At 38.9% G+C, this 17272-nt stretch overlaps 1 protein-coding gene across 3 annotated transcripts in view; it reads left to right on the top strand.

The window, feature by feature from the left end:
* LOC149211970 (putative triglyceride lipase) overlaps nucleotides 1-17272 on the top strand; it is a 532620-nt gene that overhangs the window by 200156 nt on the left and 315192 nt on the right. For all 3 annotated transcript variants that reach the window (XM_089391636.1, XM_089391634.1, XM_089391635.1), the window contains exons 6-7: nucleotides 16314-16395; nucleotides 16944-17008. In XM_089391636.1, the coding sequence (XP_089247762.1) occupies nucleotides 16314-16395; nucleotides 16944-17008 (147 nt within the window). The remainder of the gene's footprint in view (nucleotides 1-16313; nucleotides 16396-16943; nucleotides 17009-17272) is intronic.

The following is a 17272-nucleotide window of genomic DNA, read 5'->3' as shown; positions in this document are numbered from 1 at the left end:
AAATTAATTTTTTTTGGATTTTTAGAGGAGGTACTAAGCTCAAAACCCTTCATGCATCACCCATAAAAAAAATATCTTATGATAAGCCTGGGATCAAATTTAAACTGGGCTCTTCAGAAAACATGGACCGAGAGTTGGTTGGTTCAGCTGAGAACTTCCTCGAATGCCCGATGATCTAATAATCAAGGATTTTCCTGCAAAACTCAATTCAGCCGTCGAGTGAAAAAACAAAAATAAAATTCATATTTAATAGAGATACTTGCTATTACATTCAAAACTTAAATTACCATTCAAACCCCAGCGACTGAGCAAGATACCTGTACTCTTTTTTTTTGCTAAGGCAAGAGCGGAACCTTCTATTCAATCGGAAAAAGAAATGTTGTACAAAAGGCTTAACACACAACAAGCCATTAGATCCTCAGCCAAAAATCCAACGAAAGAGAGACATTTCGGGTGGCCAATAAGCACACCGTTTAACAAGCAAAACGGACCCGATGAGCTTAGAAGACCGTAATTGATAATACTATCAGGTCTGTTTTTTACATAACTTTTGTTTAAGTACACCTCCCTAAATCCTCCAGATGCACTCGATACCCGATAGAATGTGCGGGCAGCGAGGAAGTTAACCTTAGAATCGGACCCACCAACAAGCCTGAGAAATCCTGGCCATAGATTGACCACAGTAGATCCAACAATCCCGAAACATATCGCATGGCCCAACCTTACTGAAAATTACCGCGCGATGAGGGCGGTATTGCCTCCCCACCCTGAGCCACGTGTTGCAAGGTGAGTGGAATCGCTCCCGAAAAAGAAAAACCGCTACCAGCCTGAAAGTGGTGCGATACATCAGAAACCATTTCGAGGGCAGTAAAACTGCCGCCGGCCAAGAAAGTGGGGTATAGCGGTTGCTGTGAAAGACTGTGTTCCGTCGCCTTGGCCAAAAGAAGAAGAGGATCCCTAATTCCAGTCACTCCTATGAAACTTCTTGTACGCTGATAGCAAACATAGGCTTGCATACCCAAAACAACCTTGCTTGTGTCAAAACTCTGCATAAAGATCAACCAGATCCCGTTTCTATGGCCCTGTTTTGATATACCTTGTAGTCCTCTTCCGCCTGACTGAAACATTGCTCCCTTAATTTGTTCTGAGGCATATCTCGCCAGATTATCTTGACTCTGTTTTTAGTGCAAGCCACTCCTTGATTGGCCAGAACGTCCGCCAGTTTATTGGCCGTCCTCCGCACATGAGTGAAACTCACAGTGTGTAAGTCTAGGAGGTGAAAGTGAATCCTTTGGAAGACCGGTATCAGCCTCTAGTGACTTGAGACTTTTTCTGGCTCTGTGCCACAGCAAATTCTTTTTACCGAGTTAATAATCAGCTCAGAATCAGCTTCAATAATAATGTTTTGGAGATTATCTTGCTTTAGGAAATCTAAACACTGTTCAAGCACCATTAGATGGCAATGGAAAATGAAAAGAATACAGCCATTATCATCTCGTAACACTGCTCCAAAACCAGCAAGACCTGGGTTGCCTTTAGAGGCCCCATCTATGTTGAATTTCAGAAAACCCTGAGGGGGAGGATGCCAATAATCTGGCTTATTGGGCAGATTCATAACCTTCCTATCCATTCCCTGTGGTATAAGTCCCTGCATACTCAGCTGACAAAGAATCTGCCTCTCCTTTTTTGAAGGTGGATTTTTGGGGGAGTTGCGCACAAGGGTTCCAACTGTCTCCTTGAGCTGTCGTAAGATCTGCTCAAAAATGTGTTGGGTGGTGTTGTGAACATTTTTGAAGATTCTATTGTTCCTTTCTTTCCAAACATTCCAAATTATGAAGCCTGGACTTAAAACCCAAGCCAAGTGAAGAAACTCATACTCAGAAAAGTTTCGTCTCTAGTTATTTAGGGTGTCGATAATGGTTTCTTTGTCCCTGTCCGTCTGTTGAAAAATTGTAGCAAAAGAGTCCCACAACCTAGAGGTAAAGGTGCAGTCATTGAGAAGGTGCTCCATTGTCTCCTCTTGGGCTTCGCAGAGTTGACATCTAGAAGGTCCTAGAACACCCCTCTTCCTAATATTTTCCCAAGTTAGAATTTTCTTGTGATGAACCAACCACATGAAGAGTTTAATTTTCATCCAACCTTGATGCTTCCAGAGATTCTGTCAAACCCTGTCCGGAACGTGGGAATCCAGCTTTAGGAATACCTTCTTGGCTTCCTTAATATTGAAGGTGCCTTCTTTATTGTTACCCCATCTGAGTTGGTCATGCCCCTCTGAAACAAGAATCTTCCTTTGTTCCAAAATTCGCAGTAGTGCCTCTATTTTTGCTTTCAAGGGGTTGTCATCCCCAAATTCTATATTCTTCTAGGTTCTCCATTTGTCTTCTAGACTGGGTTGTTCCCAAAAATCTTTAACCCTGAAAAGCCCTTTGGTGTTCGTTTCTTTCTTTAGGTCCAAAAAGTCCTCTCTTAACAGAGTAGGTTCTTGTTGCCATCTATCCTCCCAAAACAGAGCAAGGTCCCCTTCTCTGATTTCCCAGAAACTGTTTTTCTGCACTAATTCTCTATTCTCCCAGGCCTTATTCCAAATGTGGGATCCTTTTATGATTCTCGTCATCCTTATGTGATCATTCTCTTGCCAAGTGCTGGCATATTTTTCTTTCCATACACAAGCCCACTAAGCCTTTGGCTCTTTTACCCAATGCCACCATAATTTTGCTCCTAAAACCTTGCTGAGTACATCTGGATCATCTAGTCCAAGGCCCCCATGAGATTTCGGTTTGCAAAGCTTATCCCAAGCAACCAAGGCCCATTTCTTTTTCTCCTCCCCCTTGCCCCAAAGTAAGTCTCTTTGAAGAGTTCTCATTTGTTGTAAAACTCCCTTTGGAGCTGGAAGTGCTGAAAGCATGAAAAGGGGGATTGATTGCAAAATAGCTTTTGTAAGCACCAACCGGTGATTTCGGTTTGCAAAGCTTATCCTAAGCAACCAAGGCCCATTTCTTTTTCTCCTCCTCCTTGCCCCAAAGTAAGTCTCTTTGAATAGTTCTCATTTGTTGTAAAACTCCCTTTGGAGCTGGAAGTGCTGAAAGCATGAAAATGGGGATTGATTCCAAAACAACGTTTGTAAGAACCAACCGACCTGCCAAGTTTAAAGATCTGATAGTCCATTTTCTTATTTTATCTCGCATCTTTTTAATTATCGACTCCCAGATGTTTTTGTGCAAAGGTTTACAGTTAGAGGAACTCTCAGGTACTTGGAAGGAAAGACCTCCCTTTGAAAGCCCAGAATTCTGGAGATGTTTATCTGAATAGCGATATTAGTATTAAAGAAAAAATTCTTAGATTTGGACAGGTTTACCTCCATACTTGTGGCCATAGCAAAGTCACGCAAGATTTGTTTATAAGCAAGAGCTTCTTTTACCGTGGGGACTCCCTGCAACATAGTGTCGTCAACAAATTGTTGATGGGACAAAGCTTGTCCATTTTCAGAAATTTGGATACCCTTGATATAACCCCCTTCTTTCGCATGCTTGATAGACCGCCCAAGTCCTTCCATCATGAGGATAAAGAGAAAGGGAGATAGCGGGTGTCCCTGTCTGAGACCTCTTGAGGGAATAAAGGTCTTGGAAGGAGAACCATTGACTAATATTGAAAAGCTAGAAGAAGTGACTAGTGCCATAACCCATCTTACCCAGTTATGATCAAAGCCAAAGGCTAGAAGGACCTTCCTAATATAGGTCTAATTCAGCTTATCATAAGCTTTGGCCAGGTCCAGTTGCATAATCATTCCCGCCTTCTTATTGCTTAACAATGAGTGTGTTGTCGCGCGGATTGACACGACAACGCTCAGACCGGGGGCTGTCACTCTGATCCCCGATCCCTCCGTTTAAGCCTGTCTCTCGCGGCTAAGGGGGGTAGACCCTGTGCGATGATGAGACCAACTGTCGACCAGTTGGGTGGGAGACACGAGATACGATATAAAAAGCACTCGATGGACTTGATTAATTTAGCAGACCAGTGCCTTAAGAGATTGTTGTAAAAACGATTACTTGTTAAATGATATAGAAACATGAACCATAGACAGCAATCATCTATCATCAGCAATGCTCAAAACGATATCCGGCAACTGAAAATTAAAAAAAAAATGAAAGCCTTGCTTTAAACCACCACGAATCATAAACCATTAACCAGATATCAATTTCGCATCTCGACTTGAAAAATTTTAGATCTCAGCATGAAAGATATGACAATTCCCGAAAATCACTGGATCTGACGAAGAGAATTTTCCACAAAATTTTAATATTTTTTCAAAATTTTTTTATATCTTTTTCAATTTTTTATCTTTTATTTTTTTTTTTATTTTTTTTTTTTTAGATTTATAAAACTTTATTAAAACTAAAACTTAAAATCTAATCCTAACTAAAATCTTAAAATCTAAGAATAAAACTAATTTAACAAAGCCTAAGTCTTTTTTATTTTATATTATAAAAATCTAAAAAAAATAAAGAAAAATCTAAAACTAAAATCTAACAAAAAAAATCAAATCTAAATTTAAAAAAAAATAAACTTTATCAAAATCTAATCTAATTACTACAAAACAAAATTTTATAAAATCAAATTCTAAATAAAAAAACTATTTCTATAGCCTACGGATAAATGAATCTTTTTATTTTTTATTTTTATATCAGAAAAATCCCTAAAAAGAAAAACGATTTGCTATGAAATTTAAAATCTAAAAATTAAAATCTAATAAATCTTAAATCTAAAGAAAAGAAAACTTAAACTAAGACTATGACAACGTATGATATTAAATTAAAAATGAAACTTAAATCAAAAGCTACCACTAATGTCTAACAACAAAAACAAAATATATATCGTGACCATAGCTATAGCATACAATATAAATGAGTGATTTACCTGATACGTGAAAGCATTGACGCGAAAACCCTATGCGGGACAGGAAAAGGAAATTCTGTGCAGTTGACGGCTTACCTTAAGATGAAACGGCCCGGCAAATTGCGATGGGATATGGCTTCGAAGCCCTGGCTCAGCAAAGGGTGGATGCAACGCATATAAACAGTGAATCGATTTTGCAAACATTACCAGTCGGCGGTCAGATTCGATTCTTGCGTAATAAAACGAGTTATCAGCGGCCGGCGTGACGATTTCTGCATCATACATCTGATATTACTTGCCCAGTGACTGGTTTTCAAATCGGTTTAGGGGTTTTGAGAAGCCTGCGGGTGAATACCGATCAGCAACTGGTTTTCGTGCCAAACAATCTGAGCAATTCTCATGCCGCTGGATTGACGTTTTCATGCGTAATGAGTGTAATCGATATACTATGAAATCTGCTTGAGAAATCGTAGCCCTGGACAGAAGCTTAATTGCATATTGCATATACGATGAATAAAGAACCGAATTGAATCGAAACCCCTGCGGCGATGAACCAAAGTCTTTGACAGATTGGTGAGAAAATTTCTGGTGCTTGAAAAGATGTACCCAGGAGATCCACGACCAGGCCACGCAAATGCTTCAATCACTGAAGAATTTCTGAGGATGGCTCAAAAGCAAACTGGCCGGACAGCGTATGTCAATGATATTTTTCCTTTCTCTGATGCCTGCCAAAAATGATTAAATCACCCAAAAAGAATAATATGTACATAAAACCAAAATCAAAAAACCCTAAAAAAAAATTCGAAACCCTAAAACTGCTGATTAATGTACAGATTTGGCCCCTTAACAGCCAGATTCAGCAGTAGGCACTGAAATATTTTAAAGACATAAAGATTTTCAGGGTTTTCACTGTGAAGAACTTCAGAAAATCTCTCATGCAAATCAGATAAATAAACCGAATGATAGACCCAGGATCAAATCCAACTGGGCTCAGCAAAAAACGCTTGCGGGAGTTGGCTGGTTCAGCCGAGAACTTCCCCGAATGCCCACAAAATTCCTTCAGAAAATGTTTTCTGCACAGCTCAAAACAACTGTCAATGAAGAGGGCAAAAATGCTGCTAGATCTCAGGAAGTAATGGAGATACCTGCCATTACTTCAGAAACCCTAACAGCACCCAAACCCCAGCAAGTGAACAAGATACCTGTGCTCACAATACTCTACAAAAAGTTATTATTAACGGCTGAAAATAACATATGCAGAAAATGAAACAATCTCACAGCATTTTAAGAGAGTAACACCAGCAAGATATGGACCCCAAAGTCTTCCTTTATTAACCAGAAACAGATTTACAAGAGAGCTTCTTCAGTACAAGACTCACAGATCCAATGATCTGAAATGACCACCTAAGACCCTATATAAAGGAAATGATCCCAACGGCTAGTTCGAATGATCCATGTAGAAATGACCTCGACCGTTGATGAGGATCAAGACATCTCTTGATCTCATCCGTCGATTTATTCACTTAAAATATTATTATTTTTTAAATTTTTAAATTTTTAAATTTTTATTATTTATTATTTTATTTTATTTTTTAAATGGATCATCGAACTAAGCCTTTGGAAACATCACCTAGGACCTAGGACTTAGGACTCACGAGGGGATTTAAAACATTTTCAACCCTCAAGACATATTTCATGATGACTTTTTTCAATTTACATCTCAAGGGGACAAACCCACTTAATACAGACCCTCACAAAACACCCAGTTCTGCGACACAACTATAATCTAGCAGATCAACACACTAGGATTCTCCTAAAGTTCTAATGACAAAATCCATCCCGGCTTTGGGGTCAGGTTTGAAGGAAAACTCTGCCGATCCATGGATCGGTGAGACAAAAAACCTTCCGGGACAGATTATCATAGAAAGTTAGGTCCACCTAGGCAATTTTACATACATGACTCTGATCTGCTTAGATTATTTACAATTCATACATGCAGACTGGGTTTACAATTTAAATGATCAAGCTGCTGATGACTGTAGGCTGGCACGGACACGTCGTTCAGGTGCTACCCCTTTCTGCCAAGAAAAGAGGGTGTACTGCATGGGAAGTTGACCAGTAGTGGTCAACAGAGTGCACCACTCCATGCGCTTGAATGATATTATTGAGAATTTGTCTACCCTCCACATAACCTAATTTCTCCACGAACACAAGAGTAGGGAGAAGGGGTTTGAGTCTATTGGCGACAACTTTGGATATAATTTTATACACCACATTGCACAAAGCTATGGGCCTAAACCTGTCTGGAGTCTGAGCATTATCCTGTTTGGGGATCAAGGAGATGAAGGAAGTATTGAGTGCCTTTAGAATGGTTCTATTCAACCTGGAATCTTCCACCACATTCATAATATCTTGTTTAACAATGCTCCAACAGGCTTTGAAGAAATCCACATTGAAACCATCAGGGCCTGGCGCTTTGCCATTCTGCATATCCTTAACTGCATCACTGACCTCCTCTTCAGTCACTGGCTTGTTGAGATTGAAATTGTCCTCTCTAGATACTAGCGTGGGTATATGCCTTGTTAAGTTCCTGATAAAGTGTTCTCTGTTTGCAGTGGTCTCCTTTGCAATACCTTGAAAGTGCTGGACTAGCACAGATTCTATTTCTTCATGGGAATTGTGAAGATGACCTCTCTCATCCTTGATTGAAGAGATCCTATTATGGGATCTATTCTCCATGGTGGATTTGTGGAAAAATTTGGTGTTTCGTTCCCCTTCTTTTAGCCGCTGAACTCTAGATTTTTGTCTCCAATATATTTCCTCTTGTTTGCATAAGTTCTCCCATTCTTGATGAAGTTTGGTGACTTGGTCATCTCTGACTCTGTCAAAGCCCTTTGTAATAAGAGTTTGATTGAGTGTCTGCATCTTATCTTCAACCTCTTTTTTTGCTACAAAAATATTGCCAAATTCCTTCTTGTTCTAGTCTTTGAGTCTGAGCTTGATGTATTTTAGTCTTTTGTGAAGCAGAAACATTCTTGTTCCCTGAATGTGCAGATCTTCTTTCCACCATCTTTCTATGCTGCTGATAAAATCGGGGTGGGTAAGCCATTCTCAAACCTGAAAGGCCTATTCTTGGGGGTGCCTATGCCCTGCAACTCCATTTGTACAGGCCAATGATCCGAGCCACCAAAGGGGAGAATTTTCACTGTCATTTCCTTGTTTGTGAGCATAAGGTCCTCTGAAATTATGAATCTATCTAATTTTGAGGCTACTTGTGCCACCCCTCCTCTTTTGTTGTTCCAAGTAAAGAGGCTATTATTCATATCGGAGTCAACTAGCTTCATATTATCTATGAAAGTTAGAAATGCTGTAGAATCTTTATTTACACTTCTTGTTCCCCCTTTTTTTTTCCGAGAGTGATTTGATCATGTTGAAGTCCTCGCCCATTATCCAAGGAACTCCTGCATGTCTATCTCTGAGATCTACAAGAGAATCTAGAAATTTGAGTTTATCATCCAGTCTTTGTGGCCCATAGACATTCGTGACCAAATAAGTCTCGCTGTCTCCCACAGGTTGTATAACCACTGATAAATAATTCCTAGATGCCTCAGCATCTATTATGCCAATCTTTTGGGGGTTCCAAAGAGTGAGTATGCCTCCAGCTGTATTATCTGCTTTAACTTCAAGAAACTCAAATTTATTGAGCCATTTACTATTAAGTTCTTTGATTTTTTGAATGGAACATTTAGTTTCTTGGATAAAGATCATATCCGGAGCTTCTTGTTTCATTCTATTACTAAGTAATCTTTGCTTCCTTTTATTACCTAAACCTCTGATATTCCAAGATGTGAACTTCATTATTAAAGATTTGTAAAGGAGTAACTGGATAGGTCTTTCATCTTACCTGAATCAATCATTAGCTTTCCACATTCCATCAGTAGCTCGTTCTGCTTTTTCCTACCTCTTTTCTTTCCTGGGTATCTGGGAGCTAGTCCTGGTGTGGTTTTCATAGTTTTCACTCCTTTGTTGCCCGACCTTTCGTTGTTGCTTTGTTTTTCTATCCCTTTGTCTTGAGTTTTCCATAGGAGCAACTGTTGTACTCTGTTGAACTCTTCTTGAGGTAATGAGTCTACCCCTCCCATGGTTCCCTGTTTCAAGAATCCTTGCAGATCTAGGTTTTCTCTATCCAGAATCTCCTGCAGTTCTTGATCCTCAATTTCCATCTCACTCTGAGTCATTTCTCGGTCCATCTCCAGTTCTTCATCGTTCATCAGTACTTCTTTCTGTTTAGTAGCATCTTGTGCTTGTTCCCTATCTTCTTCTTTCTCCTTTTCCCCTGAACTTCCTTCCATTACCTGATCTTCGTTTGATATTCCTTCCTCTTCTTCGAGAACTTGGAACCTATTCAGATTGGCCTGTTGCCTTTCTGTTTGTTGTTGCTTTGGCCCCCTTTTGCCTCCTTTTCCTCTATGTCCCACTTTGTGAAAGCTTTCAGTGTCTTTCATAGTGGTTGCTTTACTTTTGTTCTCTGTTTTGCTAAGAGGGCAGTCTCTAAAAAGGTGCCCATGCTCATGGCACCTGCGACATCTAAAGGGAATATGTTCATAATCTACTGTTTGCACCCATTCTTCATCAAAAACTTCCAAGATGACCTCGTCTGGTAGGGCTCTTGATAGGTCCATCTTGACACATATTCTTGCGAAGGAGGTGTATTTTCCCCTTTTAGTGGCCTCAGGGGCTTTAAAAAAATGTCCTAGTTTATTTCCTATGGCAGATAATGATTCTGTTTGCCAATAATCAAGAGGTAGGGAGTAAAGTCTTACCCAGACTGGAACCGAAGTAAAAGTTTCTCTCTCCGGGACAAAATTCATCATCCACGGCTGCATGTAGAGACCCGTTGCTGCGAAGAAGTAGGGTCCTCCTTCAAACACCCTGTCTTTATCCTCAATATTTGTGAAGACCACAGTGAAGAAACCCTTTGACCCAGGGTGTAGATCTATGCTTCCTTTCGGTTTCCAATGATATTTAATCCATGCTTGTAATGCCTTTTCAGTGGGCCATAATCCCATGAATTTGCAAATGATAGCATAGGTCCGCATGTGATCCCTGTGCTCCTGCAGAGCAGGATCATTTAAAACTACTCTGGGAGTGACCTCAGCCTTGGGTTTGCAAGGCCCCTTCTATGCCTTGTTTTCTGCTCCCTGTTTTTTGTCTTCTTCCTCCTTATCTTTCATGCTGTTGTCCTCTCTTGGTTTGGTGAAGTCTTGATCCTCTTCCAGATTCTTATCCCTGTCTCTTGAAGGCCCTCTGATAGATTCTAAAGGTTTCTTGCTACTGTTGGCCACTGCTTGCCTGTAGGAGGGAGTGGAGCTCCCCCCTTTTCGTGCCTCCATGATGCTTAGAAACCTGCAACCCTAGCTATTCTTCCGCTGTTCGCTTTCCTGCTTCCTGTTATTCTTCAACTTCTTCTGTCGATTACCTGTACTATTCTAAACTTCATTATAGTGGAAAAAGCAAGATACCTGTACTCAAATCACTCTTCAGAAAGCTATATCAATGGCGAAAAAGAAATATATGCATGAAAATAATACATCTTACAACATTTCCATGAAGAGTAACACCAGAAGAAATTAACCTCAAAGTCTTTCTTTATTGCTCATAAAAAGATTACAAGAGAGAGCTTTTTGCTTAGTACACTATCAAAAGATCGGATGACTCTGACTGACAAAATGACCTCCTATTTAAAGATAAATCTTCCAACGGCTAGTTCGAGTGATCCTTGTCAAAGTGATCTCGACCGTTGATGAGGATCAAAATTTTTTTTAGTCTCATCCGTCAAAATTTTAAATATTAAGGAAATTTCGAATTTTTCAATTAAATGCATTTTAATAAATTCAAAAATTAAAATTCTGCATTTATTTCCTCAAAATTTTGACTTTGACTTAACCCCAGGGACCCAAGACATAAAATTTAGCAAAATAATCAATTAACCTTAGTCCCTGGACCTGTTAAGATTTAATTTTTTAAAGGATCCACGAATTTTACCTCTGGAAAAACTTAAATTTACCTAGGACCTAGGACCTATGAGGGGATAAATTATTTTTCGAACCCTCAAGACACTTTACATCATGATTTTTTTACATTTTTACATCTCAAGGGGGAAAACCCAGTTGCAAAAGGCCCTCACAGACTACCCAGTTCCGTGACACAAATATAATCTAGCAGATCAAGCAATTTGTAATAAAATAACCTAACCAAATAGTTAGGAATATTCCCAAATTACTTTTACATAGAGTTGATCTAGAACACTAGGACTCTCCTAAGATTCCAGTGACAAAATCCATTCCGGCTTTGGGGTAGGCTGAAGGAAAACTTTGCCGACCATCTGAGAATGGATCGGTGAGACAAGAAACCTCCCGGAATGTAGATCGTTACCAGAAAACTAGGTTTACCTAGGTGATTACATACACGACACGGATCTGCTGAAATTATTTACATTATACACATGCATATTGGGTTTACATTATAAGATGATCCTCAGGCTGACAATGATAGCTGGATGGCAGGAACATGTCGATCAGGCGCTATCCCTTTTGCAAAAAAAGGGGGTGTACTGCTATGGGTCGTTGACACGTAGTGGTCAACAGGCTGCAGTGTAGGTATTTTGATGTTTGCCGTAGGAAATTGCAAATAACTTGTTCATGTAAATCTAACAAGTAGGAGAAATATCATCAGTGGTGTAGTAGGAATTCCCGTGTTTAAGAAATTTTCACATGGTATCAGTGCTAGTGCAGGTGAAGCAAGAAGAACAGTGCCAAAGATCCCAACGCTGAGAAGAGAGGAGATCGAAAAAGATGCAGGAGACTAGTAGTTCGAATCTCCAGAGGGGTTTGCGCGGTCCAAGCCAGGAGGGAAGAATTTCGAGGCAGTCTCTCTCTTAGTGAGTCAATAGAGAGAAGGGCTTCTAGAACGAAATCTTGTCATGGAAGAGGGAGCAATGCTGAAGCCTCGCATGAGGAATAGTTGGTGGGACACAGTTTCTCCCCAGGCCGTTTTGCTGCGCAGAAAGATGTCAGAAGAGAAGAGAAGCATTGTGAGGGAATTTTTCCTTAGAAGAGTTCTCGCCAAGAACTCCGTTTTCTTATTGGATGAGCAACAATAGTAAGAAGAACTTCAAAATGGGCCTTAGCAGAATATGTTCACTCTTCCTCTCATTACATCTGTATGGAAGAAGTCAAACTAGTTAGAAAAGAAGACCACTATCTTAAAAGGAAAATCAAAGAAGCCATTGAAATAGAAAAAAGGAAGAACAACTTGAACCGAGACGATGGATTAAAACTAAGCAACCACTGGAAACCTTTACTTGAAATCTTAAAGAATCAATAATCAACTCATATCCCTTTTAATATTTTAATCCCTCCTCTCTCATTAAAATTAATAAAATATAAATCAAAACAACACGGAAACATTATCTAACATCCTCCTTAAACAGTAAAACAAAAACAAATGTAATCATATAAATAAATAATTGGCTATTTCATAACTAATCATTTGATAATATTAAAATAAACTAAAATCATAGTTTATTAATTATAATATTATAGTAACATGTGAATTTAAATTAAGCATATAGTCATAATATCTCAAATTAAAATAAGTAGAAATTAACGATAGGAATTATATATAAAATTATAGCGAATTAATTGAACAAATTAATTAATTAAATAAACAAATTAATTAATTAGGGAATTAGTCAGGAATTAGCTAAACAAATTAATTAATTAATTAATTAAACAAATTAACTAAATAAACAAATTAATTAATTAAATAAATTAAATAATAAATAAATAAATAAATAATTAATTAATTAATTAAGCAAATTAATTAATTGATTAGGGAATTAATAAGGAATTAACTAAACAAATTAACTAATTAACTAAACAAATTAATTAATTAACTAAACAATTAATTCATTAATTAAACAAATTAATTAATTAATTAAACAACTTAATTAATTACTTAACAAATTAATTAAATAAACAAAGTAATTAATTAATTAAACAAATTAATTAAATAATAATTAATTAAAAAAAATCTGAATATTAACAAACTAATTGGATAATGGCCGACCTAATTTCTTAGATTAATTCTTTCATAACCTATATATATACCCTAAATTATAGCTCATGGATACATCATTAATATCTTTAGAATATCTATTGACGCATCCCCTGATGATGGACTCACTTGGTAGTCCGAAACGTTGGGTTCATAAAACTCTATAACAGGTCATTCCTCCTCTATTTAAAACTATCCTCACCTGTATGGATTCATTATTTAACAAAAAGAGGAGCAGTTTGACCATTTTTGTGGCAGAAACAACAACTAGTGGCTTGAGAGGTCAAGACAGGTTGGATGGGGCATCCAACTACGTCATCTAGAAGGTGAGAATGTCATTCCTTCTAGATGAGCATGCTCTCAAGACATATGTCGACAACGTGGTGGTTGTGCTTGCAGATGCAGATCCGCTGAAGAAGTACAAGGTAGAAATGGCGAAGGCAAAGAGAATGATCCTTGACGGAGTGAAGGATCATGTAGTTTGTCACATCGCTAGCAGAGGGACTGCTAAGGAGATGTGGGATGCATTGTTTACGTTGTATTAGGGATCTTCCGAGCAACGAAAGATGTACTTAGAGCAAAAGCTAAGATTGGCTCAGACGCAGAAGGGGGAGTGCATAGATCCGTTCCTCACGAAGCTTCAGGAGACCCGAGATTAGTTATCAGCTCTGGGGTCTACACCTCAATATTCCGAGTTGGTTAGACTAGCCCTCAATTTTGTCAGAGATGAGTGACAAGCCTTTGTCCAGAGTATCCTAGACAGGGCGACTTTGCCGAATTGGGATGAGATGTGGGTAGCTCTCAAGCAAGAGGAGCTGAGAAGAGACTTGGTCAAGTGTAAGCTTGACGGAAGCAACAATAGCGAGTCGAAGCCCAAGGAGGAGGATGAGAATGTAGCCCTTGCATCGAAAGGGCAGCAGGAGCAGTGGAGACGGAAGGACGTCTTGACGATAAAGTGCTTCAGGTGTGGTGAGATGGGTCACTACGCAACACAATTTCCTCTTAGGAAGGAGGACAAAGATGAGAAGCATGATCTGAATGCTGCACCCGCGAAGATCGAGGTGGAGGAGTTTGCCCTGATATCCGAGATATACCTCCAAGAGGGAGGTGGGCTGATTTGGAGCTGTAGTTCAAAAGAGCTACAGATGGGCAGGATCCTTGAGGAGCCCACCTCTTGGATCAATACCTTGCTACGAGAGCCCAATTTTATGAAAGCAGGATGGACTAGTGTTGGATGGTGCCGAGGAGTGTCGGAGAGACAGTGTCAGTGGCTAGGAGGGCTAGACACTAAAAAACGTAGAGCAGAGTTGGTAGCAGCGCAGATGACACAGAGAAGAGGTCAACAACAACGCAGAAGATTCAGAGGGTCAGCGCAGAGACTTGCAACAGTCAGGCTCCAACATTCACATGGTATCATACTGAACACAGTTAATTCAGTAATTTGGGATGATTTTCCGTTGTTGATGCAGTAGCAACAACAGTTGTAGTGCAAAGGCAGTGGCAACAGTAGTACGGATGCATAAAATCCAGAGGGAGTTGTAGTATGGATGCAATGTTGACAGTGGCAGGGTCAACAACAATAAAGATGCAACATTTGTGCAGTGGTTGGTGGATAGCATGTCAGACATCAACAATGCAGAAGATGTTATAGAATAGAGTGATGCTTCAATAGGTTGCATTGTTAGAGCACATTCCTCGTTAAGAGGGAGTGCTGATTTCTGGTAGCATCGGATGTGCTCTAAGTCTCAAATTTTGTAGGGAGGCACATGTATACCAAGGAACCCAAAAAGCATTTTGGAAAATTGCAGCCGGAGACAGTTTTATTAAAATAATTAATTATTTTTAATGGGACCCTAAGTCTAAACTTAGGAAAATAAAATATTTAATGGGTATTAATCTAACTGTGGGTGTATTTTCTAGAAGAAGACAAGGATCAAGCAGAAATGATCTTAGCCATTGATTAGCTTCTAATCTGGGCGGTTGAATGTCAACAAGGAGATTATTTAAGGAGGCTTGAGGGTCATTTTGAAAGACAAAGAGAGTTTAAAAATTCGATTTTTTGAAGCAGAGCAGCTACTTGGAGAATATCGATAGAGAGCTTTTGCAGTGAGGGGCAGGGATAGTTTGGTTGGAGAATCTTCTCTTGAGCTAGGATACACAACAGAGAGGCAGAGAGACACCAAAAGGAGGTAGTGCAGTACCCAGGAGGGTTTGACGTTGAGCCAGAAGGGCTCACGCAGAGGCAATGCAGTTCTCCAAGCAAAAGTCTGAATTTGCTGAGGGAGCTAATATTTCTGAGCCGGAAGGGTTGGAAATTGCTCCAAAAGGCAAATCGATTCCCAGTTGAGCAGACATAGAGCCTTATAGATTGACATTGGACCTATGCAAAGGCAACACAGAAATAATCAGGGACATGTTGGTTCAACTGCCGGATCAGTTGGGACTTGCTGGGTAGAGTGAGGTAATCTCACAAATTTCTTCTGCTAGTTGTATTTCTCTGTAACTGGATTGCTGGGAGGGCAGCCAAAGTTGTATTCTAAAAACTACTGCATAATAATAAAAAACCCTTATAGATGTTGCACCAGTTTTCCCGCATTGGGCTCTTTACGGGGACATTTGTCCAAAAACAACTGTGTCACTTGTGTGTATCTTTCTCTATTGTTTTGTTCTTGTTTTGGCATATTATTTATGGTGTAGGCTGCAATGTATGTATTTCGATGTTTGCCATAGGAAACTGCAAATAACTTGTTTATGTAAATATAACAAGTAGAAGAAATATCATCAATGCTGCAGTAGGAATTCCTGGGTTTAAGGAATTTTCATGCAATGGGTATTATCCAAGGACCTGTATGGAAGGCCACAGTTGTCCTTGTGACCAGCCCTCTCTCCGAACTTGGGTGTGCCCTCAAGGCAAAATGGAAACCAACCATGATCTGTCATGAGCATCTGAGATTCTCCTCATACTGCATGAGGGGTAACATGGCGTAATTTATAACTATCTTCATTAAGTTCAATGTCCATCCCTGATTCCCTAATATTCCTTCTAATTGTATTTGGTATTTGGTGACTAAATTTCCCACATTCCTATAGTTCAATAATGAAATTCAAGTATTAGTATCATTCATTGAGGTCAGCAACAAGATATTCAATTTTTGATAAAGCAATAGAGTTCAGTTTTGAGATATCTTGGTGATTTAATATGCATATTCTTTCAATCTTGAACATTTGCTTCTGCCACATCATTTCAGTTTAGATAGTTAAAAGTTGGTGTATTTATCTTTTCTTCATGGCATGTTTCACAGGTTGCAGTTTGGGATGCAAATCTTATAACTCCACATAAACGCATGGGAAATGGAGGTGTTAAGCTGGAATCATTATGTGATGGTACGCACAACTCAATTTCAGACATAATTTTCTGAATTCCTGTTTTGCATTTTATTTTCAAATTACAGTTAATCTTTGGTCACTTCCTTATTAAAGGCTTCCTCTTCTGGATAATATCTCTAGTTGGAAGTGCTTTTGGACCTATTACCAAGCTATATCTGAAAGTCATAACCATGTTTCCCTGTTCCCCTATTCCCGGAGACAGAGGCAGGGGGGGTAATGGAGGCTGCTAAAATCATGGTGTCAGATTTGTTTTCTTTCATGGAAAGTTCATTGTTTCTTTCAGCAATTAACAAATAACGAATTTGGGATTAACTTTGGATAGATCTTCAATATGGTTTATGGTTCAGTGGATTTGTTACAATCGTAGAAGCAAGAAATTGCCAAATTCACCTTCAGAAGGCTTGTCAATCTGGATTCCCTATGGCCTCAGTAACCAGTTTGGTTGCATTTTTTCTATTTGTCAATCTTACTGAATAACTTACATAACATATGACAGTTATTAAATTCACCCATATCTAAGAATGGTGATTTATTCCTTTTTCCAGGGAATATGTATGATATTCAGGTGGAACTGGAAGGCATAGGTGGTGGTGGACTGGTCTATTTAGAGGTTTGATGCTATGTAACTCCTATATGCTAGGTAGATAAGCGATACATGTTTTAACATATAAATACAGGACTAAAAGCTGAAGTTAAGGCAAAAGTCTGGAAGTTTTTCGGGAAGGGAAGGTTAAAAGAGAGTTCTCTCTGTTTAATTCTTTGTTTTTCTGTTGTTTCTTTTAAATAAACACCGCTATTCACTTATTGCTATAGAAGAATTTAACTTTACATTTCTTGATGTTGCTGACATGAAATAAACGATAAATAACAAGAA

This window comes from Pinus tabuliformis, chromosome 1_1, assembly GCF_031772625.1.
Source record: "Pinus tabuliformis cultivar Carrire ecotype Pingquan chromosome 1_1, CPIR1, whole genome shotgun sequence".
NCBI classification, from domain to species: Eukaryota; Viridiplantae; Streptophyta; class Pinopsida; order Pinales; family Pinaceae; genus Pinus; species Pinus tabuliformis.
The sequence above is the reverse complement of the archived record's forward strand: the minus strand, read 5'-3'. Positions and strand labels throughout refer to the sequence as shown.